The following is a 14,000-nucleotide window of genomic DNA, read 5'->3' on the forward strand; positions in this document are numbered from 1 at the left end:
AATGTATTTCCATCCATTGTTTTATCTCTACCTTTTAGCCTATTTCGACCCCTTCCCCCCACCCCACCCCCACTAGGGCTATCTGTACCTTGTTCATCCTGCTTTCTACCCTTAATGTCACCTGTTAACACATTCCTTAGATAATATCGCCACCGTCAACACCTCTTTGTCCTTTTGTCTATAACATCTTTTGGCAATCTCCACCTATCACTGGCCCTCTATCCAGCTCTACTTGTCCCACCACCCCCTTAAACCAGCTTATATTTCACCTGTTTTCTATTTTTCCCTAGTTCTGTTGAAGAGTCATACGGACTCGAAACGTTAACTGTGCTCCTCTCTGCAGATGCTGTGAGACCTGCTGAGTTTTTCAAGCTATAAATAAACTTGGTTTAATCTGTTTGACTCACATCAATATGTGAAGATATAAAAGAAATAATGTTTAGCAAATTATGCAATTGTTTCAGAGAATGAAAAAATATATGTTGCTGTCAAACTACTCTACTTGCTTTTGTATTTTTCCATTTAAAACCAAGGTTCTTTTTCGTGAACACTTGGTAACAGGAATATTGCTCCTGGAGTTGGGAACAACAAAGATGGCACCAAAGTTTAAAAATAATTCTAAGATAGTGCTTTGCATGGCAGCCAATGAGCCTGACACCCGAGGTAGGAAACATATATTAGAGGATATCCTGAAGGGGAGTCTGCGCCTTTTGTGGAAAAGTGGTCATGTTTAACAAACCCATTGATCCTCTCTCTGAGCACCTCCACCTTGTTAGCAGTGTGCAAGTGTTGTGAAGAGCCCAAAGAAATTCTTCAATGTAGAGGACTCGATCATTGGGATATTGACAGAAGAATAGAGCTTGTAGTGGGAGCTGAAGTTGTTGGCTTCAGTCTTCCCAATGTTTATCTGGAGGGCCAACACTCTGAAAACAAAGGGAGGAGTGGAGCTAGTTGTCAGGAGTGTATGTGAAGAAACTGATATCAGGGGCTGGATTTTCAAATGCTGGCAGAGTCTGGACTCAGTGCAGGCTCAATGTTAAAAATCGCAATCTTTGACGTTGTCTTGGGATCTCAACGCCTCTCGGACAATCTGGAATTTTCAAAGTGCAATTAACAGCCCATTAAGCTTCTGCAGGAGTGTGTTAATGGGCTGGGGAGATCGGCACCACGATTTTGATTGGTGATATGGTGTACCGAAACAGTCTGCTGCATGTTGTTGCACAGCTGTCAGGTTTGCTTTGGGGCAAAGGAAAGTTTTCATTAAATGTTGAAAATTATTGGGCCCTTGAGTAATCTGCGCTGGACTGCACCCATTACCTCAGTTTGGCCCAGTCACCCACAGTCTCATGCATTTCGCCTGCTATCCCTTTGAGGAGCTGCCTGCTGTCTTTGGCAAAGAAGTGGCAGGCCTCTACATGACTGCTGCCTGCCTTTGCTGTGGTGTCAGACAGACAATTCTTACTTCTTGAAGGTGCTCGGTGCCACTAATTGGGCAGCATGTAGATGAAGAGTAGAGGACCAAGGATATGTTTTTGGGGGACCCTGAAGGTAATGCTGAGAGCTTGGGGGTTATTGCTGACCATAATTTGATAGATGAAAATGAGACTAAGGAAGAAAACCTCACTGAGCTGGACAACAGAGGAGAGGAGTTAGAAAAGAATGGTTGTGGTCAACAGTGTCATAAGCTGCAGACAGGGAGAGAAAATGCCAATGTCAGTACACTCTTGCATAAGTTTATGGATGGCAAGACCTTATTTGCGAGTGTATACATATTCCTCCAGGATATGTGGAAAGGAATAGTTGAATCGATGTAGGGGCACCACGGGTGGAATAAACATATTGTTCACTACAACAGGTGAAAATGTGAGAAAGTTGAACCATATTGCTGTTGTGCATGTTCTATCAGCAGTTAATTTAACTACACAAGATTAAACACAGGCACACAGATAATGTGGGAACCTAAAAGTAAATTTGGACTCACCACCATCAACACCTTGGGGGCAAATTAGGGACTGGCAATAAATGCTGACCTTGCCAACAATGCCCACATCCCGTGAATGAATAAAAATAAATGCGGGACATGTGTATAACTCCTGTCTTTGTACCATTGCTACCCAAAATGTTGCTTTATTTGTATAGATGTTTACAGTGCATGACAGCCTGGCTGTGAAGATCTGCAATGAAATATTGAAGGATCCAGACTCACCAGACATCCGTATTTTGGTCAAAACTCTGGGATTGCTTGAACTTTCTACAGGAACATCACCGTGCACAGAAGAGTTGTGTGTTCTCCTAGATAACATTAAGGTTATGTTGATGATCTTTTGCATGATTATAACCTGAAAGAATTGGATAGTTTGTCTTGGTATTTGCTGATTTTGTTTTGGAGTTTGATGGAATGTGATTCTGAATGAGTGAATATAGACTAGTAAAATTGCTCTTTTCTGTGTTTTGGTGTAAGAACTAGCTCAAATCTTCAATGAAGGAGAATAATTGACATTGCCATCCATTCTTAAACATAGTACTGGTAAATGCAAGCAGGAATTTTCTCCCTGTGATTAGAGAAAATCACTCAAGGATATTGCCTCTTAAGTTTTCACATTTTATGTTTGGTGAGCTTCCTTTAGCCCACTGACTTTCAAACCCTCATCCTGATTAGTTACCTTGTTCCTTTGCCTGTTTTGCAACACACAATATTTGCTTGTTGTATTCCTTTAAATGAATATGTTGTGAAGTCTTCTTAAAGTGCTTTGAGACCTGCTCCTTGGGAATATCTGCTCTGGGAAGATAGTTTTATTTTTTAAAAAATGAATTGGCTCTTCACTTTAGCAACACTATTTTCTTTCTAGGGAAAGGGTAACATTTTCCTTGAAAGTACTCCCTCTTTTTCTCCTCCTGCCCACCTTCCAACAATGACCCTATTTAAAAATTAGTAAATTAATATTAATCTGCAACTGCTAGGTGTCAATATTTCTGCTCATTTCCAAAGTACTTTAAAAAATGTAGTAGCATTATTTATCCCATCTGACAATACTTATATGAAGACATTTTTATTTTCTAAACTTAAGCACACATGTTTCAAAAAATAAAACTCATTCAAGCATTATGTATGTATTGACTTTTGGTAAATGGACTATTTATTTTTGATATACTAGAATTAGAACTTTGTTTACAATTAGGATCTTTGAATAATGTGAAATTACATTTTGAATTTATATCTTGAATATTTATATCTTGAACTGATCTCCTTTGTAGGAATTAAAAAACAAAGTAAATCAGCGAGTCATTGAGAAAATTATGATCCATTTAATTGGAGGATCAGGAGAAAATGAGAAGAGTAGATATGACACTGCAACAGAGAGAACAAATGAAAATGACAAAGGTATGGCTTACTTCACAAATAAAATGTCTTTATTGATGGTGCATGGTAATGATATCACTTCCAACCTCTATATTTCCTTTCCATGCACCTCACAGCTATGATGATGCAATGAGCATCTTAAGGTGAATTAAGGCAACAAAATTTTAAGTTTCCACACTGCTTGGGTTGACTGTTCATGTTCAAAGATTGGAACTAGATGTCTAACTCAGAACCTCATTCCAAATGGTAAAGTTCAACAATTTAGAAAATTCCTTGTAAACCTGTGTAACAAAGTGTCTTCATAATTTTGGTTGGAGAGTTGTGGCACTATAGGACATGGAAAGCTTAATGAAATTGTTTGCTTTGTTGATTGTGGCGATGGATGCCTATGATAAGGTCACTGAAAGCTGTACCAAGGAAGTGATGAACCCGAAGCACAAGCATGGAGAAGCAGCTACTCAAATCTTCCATGTATCACATGGCATCCCAATTTGGCTGTGACGCAGTTACAGTTGTGTCTGAACATGCAGACATCATTCTGTTGTACTATGGTTTTCAATGCCAAGATTCCCTCAGAAATGAATGAAAGTAGCATAAAATGTATTGGCAACAGAAAGGATGTTGACAAAATGGAGGCAATAAAAACATTAATTTATGTTGCACCTTTGATGTAGAAAAACAATGATGTATGAGAAAATAGGTGCCAAGTTAAAGGTAGCAGACATTTACACCTTTCTAGTTGACATTCAGTCAGGTCAGTCTTGAGGTCTGCTACTGGTATCATTGTAACCTAGTACTACTGTCACAATGCTTGAGTTGTCGGCAACCAAACGGGCACCACAGTGAAAGGCAATGGAAAATCACCAATGAAAACAGTCAAAACGGCTCTGGAAGGCATCAACACAAATAAACACCAACACCAACAGCGTAGACAAGAGCAATGAAAGTATCAGAAGAATATAAATGTGGAGTATACAAACAACGAATGAGGAAGAAAAGCTAGAGAACATAAAGCAAGAAATGGAAAAGCATAAATTAAACATCCTAGGGTTATGTGAAGTACAGTGGACTGGAGAAGGCGACTTTGAGTGATGAAATGAGAATGATATACGCAGGAGGAGAAAAGCGGGAACAGGGAGTAGCATTAGTACTAGATGAGGAAGATGCTAACTGTGTGAGTAAAGTAAAATGTGATTCAGATAGGCTGGTGCTAGATAAACTAAAGGAACAACCAGTGGACATTACCACCATTCAGGCCTATACGCCCACAAGAGAGAACACCCAGATGTGGAAGTTGATGAAATATGAGAGAATTGAAAAACTAATCAAACAGGAGAGTGGAAAAAGCTATGTGACTGTTATGGGAGATTGGAACAATATTGTTGGAGAAGGAAGAGATGACAAAGAAGTAGGATCCTACGGACTTGGATAAAGATACGCGAGGCCAAAAACTGGTAAATTTTTACAGAAGAACAGGACTCTTAACAAATATATAGTTTAAGCATCATAAAAGATGATGATATACATGGAAAATGTTTGGCTATACAGGAAGATTTCAGCTGGACTGTATAATGGTGAGGCAAAGATACAGGAAGAGTGTTAAGAACTCAAAAGTTAAACTGGGAGCTGGGGCAGATTTGAATTATAATCTTGTGAAAATGGAAACAGTATTCCAATTGAAGAAGACCCAAGGTAGAATATGCAGAAAACGGTGGAATCTAGAGAGACTGAAAGTTGTAAATGAAGTAAACAAAGCACTAGCTAGAAAAGATAAGGATACCAATCAGCAACGGAAACAGATTAAAGACTCTGTCAAGGGAGGAGGAGCAAATAGAAGAGGATTTTTATGAGAAAAAAGGATCAAGAAACCAAGTGTTATGACTGCAATGTTGCAAAAGATGGAAGAATGGAGAATATTGAAGAATATTAATAAATGCTGGCCTAGCCAGCGAAGCCCACATCCCGTGAATGAATAAAAAAAAACTTGTGTGCCACAAATGTTACTTGCCACTGTCAGCTCAAGCCTGGATTTTGTCCAGGTCTTGCTGCATTTGGAATGGACTGCTTCAATTTCTGAGTCGTCGGCGAATGGTGCTGAACATTGTGCAATTATCAGCGAACATCTCCACTTCTGACCTTATGATGGAAGGAAGGTCATTTATGAAGCAACTGAAAATGGTTGGGCCGAGGACACTCTGCTGAGGAACTCCAGCAGTGACGTCCTGGAACTGAGATGATTGATCCCCAACAACCACAACCATCTCCCTTTGTGCTCGGTATGACTTCAACAAGCAGAGAGTTTTCCCCCGAATCCGATTGACTCCAGTTTTGCTGGTGCTTCTTGATGCCACACTCAGTCAAATGTTGCCTTAATGTCATGGGCTGTCACTCTCACCTCACCTTGGGAGTTCAGTTCTTATGTCCATGTTTGAACCAAGGCTGTAATGAGGTCAGGAGCTGAGTGACCCTGGCGGAACCCAAACTAGGCGTCAATGAGCAGGTTATTGCTAAGCAAGTGCCACTTGATAGCACTTTACTTTCCATTACTTTACTGATGATGGAGAGTTGACTGATGGGGCGTTAATTAGACGGGTTGGATTTGTCCTTTTTTGTGTACAGGGCATTTTTGGGCAATTTACAACATGGCCAGGTAGATGCCAGTGTTGTAGCTGTATTCAAATAGCTTGGCTAGGGGTATGGCAAGTTCTGGAGCATAAGTCTTCACTGCTATTGCCAGAATATTGTCACGGCCCATAGCCTTTCCATATCCAGTAGTTTCTTCAGCCGTTTCTTGATATCATGTGGAGTGAATCAAATTGACTGAAGACTGGGGATTTCTGGAGGTGGACAAGATGGATCATCCACTCGGCACTTCTGGCTGAAGACTATAGCCAATACTTCAGTCTTATGTTTTGCACTGACGTGGATCATCATTCAGGATGGGGATATTTGTGGAGCTCCCACCTCTAGTGAGTTGTTTAATCGTCCACCATCATTCACAACTGAATGTGGCAGGACTTCAGAGCTTGGATTTGGTCCATTGGTTGTGGAATCGCTCAGCTCTCTCACTTACTGCTTATGCTGTTTGGCACACAAGTAGTCCTGTTTTGTAGCTTCACCAGGTTGACACCCCATTTTTAGGTATGCCTGGTGCTGCTCCTGGCATGCCCTCCTGTACTCATCATTGAACCAGCTTTGATCCTCTGGCTTGATGGTAATGGTAGAATTGGGGATATGCCAGGCCATGAGGTTTCAGTTTGTGTTTGAGTACAGTTCTGCTGCTAATAATGGGCCACAGCACCTCATGGTTGCCCAGTCTTGAGTTGCTAGAGCTGTTCAAATTCTATCCCATTTAGCACGGTTGTGTGCCACAAAATACAATGGAGGGTATCCTCAATGTAAAGCTGGGACTTTGTCTCCACAACAACTATGCATTGGTCACTCCTACCGATACTGTCATGGACAGATGCATCTTTGGCAGGCAGTTTGGTGAGGATGAGTTCAAGTCTGTTTTTCCCTTTTGTTGGTTCCCTCACCACGTGCCACAGACCCAGTATCCCAGCTATGTCCTTTAGGGCTCAGTCTGTAGTGGTACTACTGAGTCATCCTTAGTGAAGGACATTGAAGTCCCCCACCCAGAGTACATTCTGTGCCCTTGCCACCCTCAGTGTTTCCTCCAAGTGGTGTTCAACTGGTGGAGTACTGACTCATAATATGAGTGGGGTGGGGGGTACGTGTATGTTTGAGCTGGTATGATGAGACTTCAAGAGGTCCGAAGTCGATGTTGAGGGCTCCCAGGGCACTTCCTCCTGAATGTATACCACTGTGCCGCCACCTCACCACCTTTGCTAGGTCTGTACTGCCAGTGGGACAGGACATACCCAGGGATGGTGGAATCTGGAACATTATCTGTAAGGTATGATTTCATGAGGATGACCTATGTCAGGCTGTTGCTTGACTAGTCTGTGAGACAGCTCTCCTGATTTTGGCACAAGCCCCCAGATGTTAGTAAGGAGGACTTTGCAGGGGCTGAGTTTGCTGTTGTTGTTTCCAGTGCCTAAGTCAATGCCGGGTGGTTCCATTCTTTTTAGTCTTTTTAGCAGTTTGATGCAACTGAGTGGCTTGCTAGGCCATTTCAGAGGATGTTTAGGAGTCAACTAGAAATTGTGGGTCTGGAGTGACATATAGGCTAGACCAGGTAAGGATGGCAGATTTCCTTAGGCATTAGTGATCCAGATGGGTTTTTATGACAATTGACAGTGGTTTCATGGTTATCATGAGACTCTTAATCAGGCCACCATCTGATTCGAATCCAGGTCCCAAGAGCATTACTTTGGATTACCAATCCAGTGACCATATCACCAAGCCACAGTCTCCCCTCTTTTTTTAATTGAAATATTTAAAATGATTAAGAGCCTAAACTGTATCTGGATTGATTGAATTAAATAGGTTAGGGAAAATTAGGTTTCATTCATCTTAACCGTTTTAGCATAAAAATAGATTAGATGTCAGGATTTTTTTTTTGGCATACAGAGATTTATTGACTTTTGGAATGCGTTGGCTCACATGTCGAGTGCAGATTGGCTACAGCAGTTCAAGAAGGAGCTGGTTGGGTTTCTTGCAATAGCTAATTCATTACCTGCAAAAGGTATATACCTCATGTTCATTGTGATAACATTTTTGATTGCCTTTAAGGTCAGACAGGAATTGCCCAGAAATTTTTTAATCAGTTGGCTTAGTGTTTTTATTTGCCTTTCCTGGAAGAATACATGTCTGCAGGTGGGAAAGAACACTGCATTGTGACTAGAAAAGGCTTATGGGACCAATTAATTGTCTTCTGTTCATCATTTCATTGGTTCACATGCAAGACAAATGGGATCTTTTTTGATTTAGTGCCTTTTTTAACTGGCACAGTTTTCCAATCTGCTGATGCCTTCCTCATTTCCAGTAGCGCCAACGTAAGGACTACTCATGGTTTTTGCTATTCCTTTTGTTTTCAGAGGATGGGTTCCTATGAATGAATGTATGTCACTTCTGGCAAGCATAAATGTGCCACGTTATGAGCTCGACTAATTATCTTAAATTAGTTGTTAGTATTACCATAAGTGCACCCAGGATTGTTTGGCAAATGTTGTCAAATTGCAGAATCAAACCTAACAATTGATGTTTTGCTTTGGATTTACAAGCATGGGCTGGTTCAGTACGGTCTGTACTATGCCTATTATGAACAACCGAAAGAACGTGCTGTTTGATTCGATCAGCTAATTGTTGGGATGTACAGCTGACATATCTGGCGTACCACCCACTTAAATTCAAACGCAATGTTGCTCAATTCTGTGGGAGGCAGAATGTCTTTCTGCAATATGGGCAAGCCTTGCACCTTTTTTGAATTACCCGGAGCTTGAGCCTACTGTTCCCTGTTGCTTTCTCCATGGCAATGCCTCGGCCAATCAGAGTCGACATATCAACTAATCCCATGTTCTAATCAAGCCTAATCCCCTTCTCTTTACCATAGTCACATGAATATAACACTATTTAAATGTATCTATAATAACAGTATCATTTATTTTCTTTTTGGTTTGCATATTGTCATTACCAGATTTTGCTCTGTTATTGTTATACAGTGTCATACTTTCGCTTAGCGCCATAATTGCTGTTGCAAAATCTTGTCAAATGTTCTTTGAAACTTGATTACACTTGTTTCACAATTAGCAGCCATGCTTTCAGTCACCTATGATAACTCTGGCATTCCCCCCCAATCCTCTCCGTATAAATATATAAACTGGGAACAGGAGTAGGCCACTTGGCCCTTCGAGCGTGCCTCGCCACTCAATAAGATCATGGCTGATCAGACTGTAACCTTAACTCCATATTCCTGCCTACCCCCGATAACCATTCACTCGTTGCTTACCAAGAATCTATCTACTCTGCCTTTAAAAATACTTAAAGACTGCTTATACCTCTCTCTCCTCCTTTAAGATGCTCCTTAAGACATACCTCTTCATTTGTCCTAATATCTCCTTTTGTGGCTATGTCAAATTTTGTTTGTTAATGCTTCTGTGATGCAGGAGGTGGTGGCAAAGTGGTATTGTCACTGGACCAGTATTCCAGAGACCCAGGGTTGAACCTGGGTTCAAATCCCACTACAGCAGATGGTGAAATTTGAATTCAATAAAAAATCTGGAATTAAAAGTTTAATCATTATGAAACCATTGCCAATTGTTGTAAAAACTCAACTGGTTCACAAATGTCCTTTAGGGAAGGAAATCTGCTGACCGACATGTGACTCCAGCAATGTGGTTGATTTTCTAAAAATGCCCTTTGAACAAGGGCAGTTAGGGATGGGCAATAAATGCCCACATCACATGAAAGAAAAAAAATCCATGGGATATTATAACGCTAAAAGGTTCCTATTTCAGTAATTCCTGTTTTCTATTTTGGTAATTATTAAATTATATTGCTTTCTTTGCCTTTTCTCAACATTTAGCCCTCCTATGCTCTCCATTGGCTCAGCATGCAACAAGTGACTTCTGATACCGCCTCCAAGTTGCTATTATTCCTGTGGGCTATGTTGGTGAATGTTATTTGGCTTTTTGACCATGCAGGGCGAGTAGATAAACTCAGTTGTCCCTGATACACTTTTACAGTAATCATGTGATTGCAATCAGGAATGCCTTGCAAACGCAAGTTGCTGAAGCCATTTGTAGCACTGCTTCTGTTGCCTTGACTGAGGTTAACTCACTCAGCACAGATGTGGAACCTGTGACCACTTAGTCTGAGAGTCTCAGCTACTTTCTGGTAAACTCATTGAAGTATATGGGAGTCTCTCATACAATTAATGTGGTTCCTTTGTACTATTTAGCTCAATGGTCTGTCAAACCAGTCTTCCTTTCCACGCCACCATAGTAGCTTCAAAAATAAACGATTGTTTTGTAATATTCATGACGTTTATCCAACGTACACTCAATATTCTTTAGAAATTGAAACACAAACCAAGTTTAAAAATAAAGGGGTGATTTTTTCCGGGAATGGAAGTTGTGCAGGCAGGGTTTGAGGCAGATGACAAACTTATCAGATCTCCACAACATTGAAACATGGGAGATTGGTTTCTTGTCCAAACCTGGCAGGAAGTGGTAGCTGACCAGTGTGTGGATGTGCTCTGTCGTCAGCAAGAGGCTGTCTCCTGAGACCCAAAGGAATAGTTTGTAGTATGTGGGTAAGTAATTGGGAGAAGGGTTGGAAAGAAAGAAGCCCAAGGCAGGAGAATAATGTTTTCTTAAGAGGTCTGGGGCAGTACTGAGATCTGTATGAAGGCAGCAAGATTGGTACTGGCAAATCGCTCATACCATTTAACTGCTCCATTACTGTGTTTCTGCTGTGTAAACAGTTAAAGTTGGCCCTCATGTTCCTTGTGAAAATGCTACTTAATTTTCTAAATGATTTGATATTTTGTTCATTTAAAAGTGTTAATGTTTATTAAGAAAAATCTATAATTTTATATGTTGAGAATCAGAAAGCATGAATGCGTCTTCTGCAAACTTAGAGACCACTAATTCGATATCTTGCAAAATTTCACTTCTAGTCAATAACTGCTATTGAAAATATGTTTAATTCTACATTGACAAGCAATTCACTTCTTTAAAAGAATAATTTTTGAATGTTTACAGCATTGAAAGGATCAAAGGAGCTCTGTAAATATTGTGCCTTTTCTCTTTCCAGATGAAGATATATCCCAAATCATTGGGAATGTAGATGTTTCAGATCAACAAAATAATGAAACAGTAAATGGTAAAGGAGGGAAAGAAATGAAGAAGACCAACAGAAAGGGTAATTTTTATTTACTCTGTGAAATGCCATGGATGTTAGAAGGCAGCAAGTCCCATGTAGGATTATTGAATCATACAGTGCAGAAAGGGGCCATTCAGCCTTTTGATAAATGCAGAACTAAGTTAACAACTTTTCAGATTTTTTTAGATTCTGTATTATTGGAATGTTGCAATGGAATTTTATGTTGGAGTGGATTTTATCGATCCAGATGTTGCCTTGTAACCACCTGAAGTGAGACTTGTGTATACTGTGCTCTCTTTTAGAACAAGGAAAAGGTTTGTCAACTGCCAAGTCTGTAACCAAAAGCAGAAGGACTAGGAGAGCAGCACAATCCTCTGATGAAAGGCAAGTATAGTATCAATGGATTGTCTATCAGAATGATTTTACCGTACATACTATCCATAAATACTGTAATTTGTGATCCCTCTGAAAGCAATTCAAACATTTCAGCCAGAAATGGAAATGACATTTCTTTCTGGGTTTGGTATTTCAAGCCTTCGTCCCACTCGCTCAAGAAATCCTGTAAGCCTTAAATGTACAATACACGTTAGGGAGCATGCTGTGAAAGAATTAACAAAGATTTGTCCAGATGTACACTGAAGCACAGGTCAGCACCTGACATTTAGGGAACATTCGCAATCTAATTCCTGTTCTGAGGTTTCATGTCCAAAAAAAATGTTGGGAGCAGAGGTTATGATCTGAAATTGTTTTGAACTTGATGCTTATGTAAAGTGCCTAATTGAAAGATGAGGTGAGGTTCCTTGAGCTTGCGTTGAGCTTCATTGGAACATTGTTGGAGCCTGAGGACAGAAAGGTCAGGTAGGGTGGAGAATTAAAACAGCAGGTGATTGGAAGCTCAGGATCACAGTGAATTGAGGTGTTCCAGAAAGCTGTTGCCCAATCTGTGTTTATTCTCCCCAATGTAGAGGAGACCATATCGTGAGTGATCCCATTCTGAGCAGTGAATACGTTATATTAAATTGAAAGAAATACAAGTAAATTACTATTTCACCAATAGGAGTGTTTGGAGCATTCAACAATGAGAGGAGGTAAAAGGGCAAGTGTTGCATCTTCTGTGCTTGCATGAATGGGAGTGGACATTTGGGGTGATTGAGGAGTGGACCAGGGTGTTGTGAAAAGAATAGTCCCTTTGGAATAGTGAAAAAGGGGAAAGAAGGGAAGATCTGTTGGTTGTGACATCTTGCTAGTATTGGCTGAAATGATGGTGGATAATCCGTTGACTCTGGGGGCTGGCAGGGTGAAAGTTTAGGTAAAGGAAACTTTATCATAGAGAAAAGAGCAGAGGAAGGGAAGAAATTTCCACCCTTCCCTTGCCTTCACATGATCCAACTCTGACTCTTCCCTGCCTTGACTGCTCTGTCTCCAGTTCTGGCAATAGGCTACTAACTTTAAGCCCACTGCAATCTTGACCATACTTCCTCCCATCCCATGTCCTGTAAGGCCCCCTCTCGGTTTCTCCATCTTTGTTGTATCTGCTCTACCAATATGCCTTCCTTTTTTCCTGCCCAAGGAATCAACCACCCCCCCCACCCACACCACCTTGGTTGACAGGTGTCTCCACTTTGTTCCATTTCACAGACCTCTGCGCCTCTTGCCCCTTGCCCCTCCCTCCCAAAGAGCAACTTAAACATGTGTGTTAATTCTAACCTCAATTACATTTATCCATGCATGCACTCAATTATTTTTCAGTTTGTATCCATCAGTGCAGGAGATGCATTAGGATTTTAGAAAATTAATTGCTGGCTGTATAATTCTTTTTTTATGAAGAAAATGGAAAATCCTGAGTTTTGTGCATAATCTTTCTCAAATAAGTGTAGTGGCTCATGTGTTGAAGTGCAATAAGTTTGCTGCTATTTAAACTTTATTTTAATTAATGTCATGATTTTATGTTAGTGATAGCCAAGACTTTGCAACTCCAGCGCCTTCAGTACCGACAAGACCTTCAAGAAGAGCAAAAACGGCAGCACTGGAGAAAACAAAAATGAATCTCTCTCGATTATTGAACAAGGAAGAAGATTAGTCCAAAAACGATATTTCAAATACTCGTACTATTACATAGTTTCCAAGAAGCACTATTGTGTGATTTCTCAATTCTCAGGTTTTGTGAGATCATAGTGTAAAACTGAGATGCTACTACATTTAGAAACATATTCTTTTTAGCTTTGTAGCTTACCATGATAATATTTCTTGGAAGGCATGAACATCTTTGTTATGCTGATGCAGATGTGTATCCTGAAGATGCTACTTATTTTATACCTTGAGCAGCAAGTTAAAATAATAATAGCAATAGATTCAGTAGCAATGTTGTGCTTCTTGTGAAGTATATGCTTCAGTTGATCTGGGAGCTAAGAATGATTACTGGATATGTTAGTGCATGTTTAGGCTATGGATAATGGTGCATCCTAATGTATATTTTTAAAATAACGTTACTTAACTTTAAGAAAAAAAATCTTTCCATTGGATACCCATTAAAGCAATAAAGGTATATTAATCTGAGCTATATTGGTAATTTATGACAACTTAATATCCAGTTCTTACAACTGTTTGGGTACTCCAGAACTAGGAAATTTCTGTGACATCAAACTCTGATATTAGGGCAGTAGGTCAGTTATGGCTTGTCTGGCCTCTAATTTTAAGGCCAATATTTCTCTTCCTTAAGTTCTTAAGGCTTGAATGAAAAATTCTAAAACTACCAGAATATTACCAGTTTTAAAAAAAAATTAAAATAAATTCCTTACCACATAACTAGAAAACAGCCATGATAGTAAGTGGCTTCATCATAGGTGATAAG

The 14,000-nt window shown here is 40.0% G+C and overlaps 1 protein-coding gene across 1 annotated transcript in view; it reads left to right on the top strand.

Moving 5' to 3' along the window:
* The window catches only part of ncapg (non-SMC condensin I complex, subunit G), an 81,181-nt gene extending 67,476 nt beyond the window's left edge, over positions 1-13,705 (top strand). Inside the window, exons 18-22 of the mRNA XM_041197658.1 lie at positions 2,140-2,307; positions 3,256-3,382; positions 11,081-11,188; positions 11,452-11,533; positions 13,103-13,705. Of these exons, the coding sequence (XP_041053592.1) occupies positions 2,140-2,307; positions 3,256-3,382; positions 11,081-11,188; positions 11,452-11,533; positions 13,103-13,229 (612 nt within the window). The 3' untranslated portion in view covers positions 13,230-13,705. The remainder of the gene's footprint in view (positions 1-2,139; positions 2,308-3,255; positions 3,383-11,080; positions 11,189-11,451; positions 11,534-13,102) is intronic.
* The last annotated feature ends 295 nt before the right edge of the window (positions 13,706-14,000 follow it).

Source organism: Carcharodon carcharias, chromosome 1 (genome assembly GCF_017639515.1).
Source record: "Carcharodon carcharias isolate sCarCar2 chromosome 1, sCarCar2.pri, whole genome shotgun sequence".
In the NCBI taxonomy this organism is placed as follows: Eukaryota; Metazoa; Chordata; class Chondrichthyes; order Lamniformes; family Lamnidae; genus Carcharodon; species Carcharodon carcharias.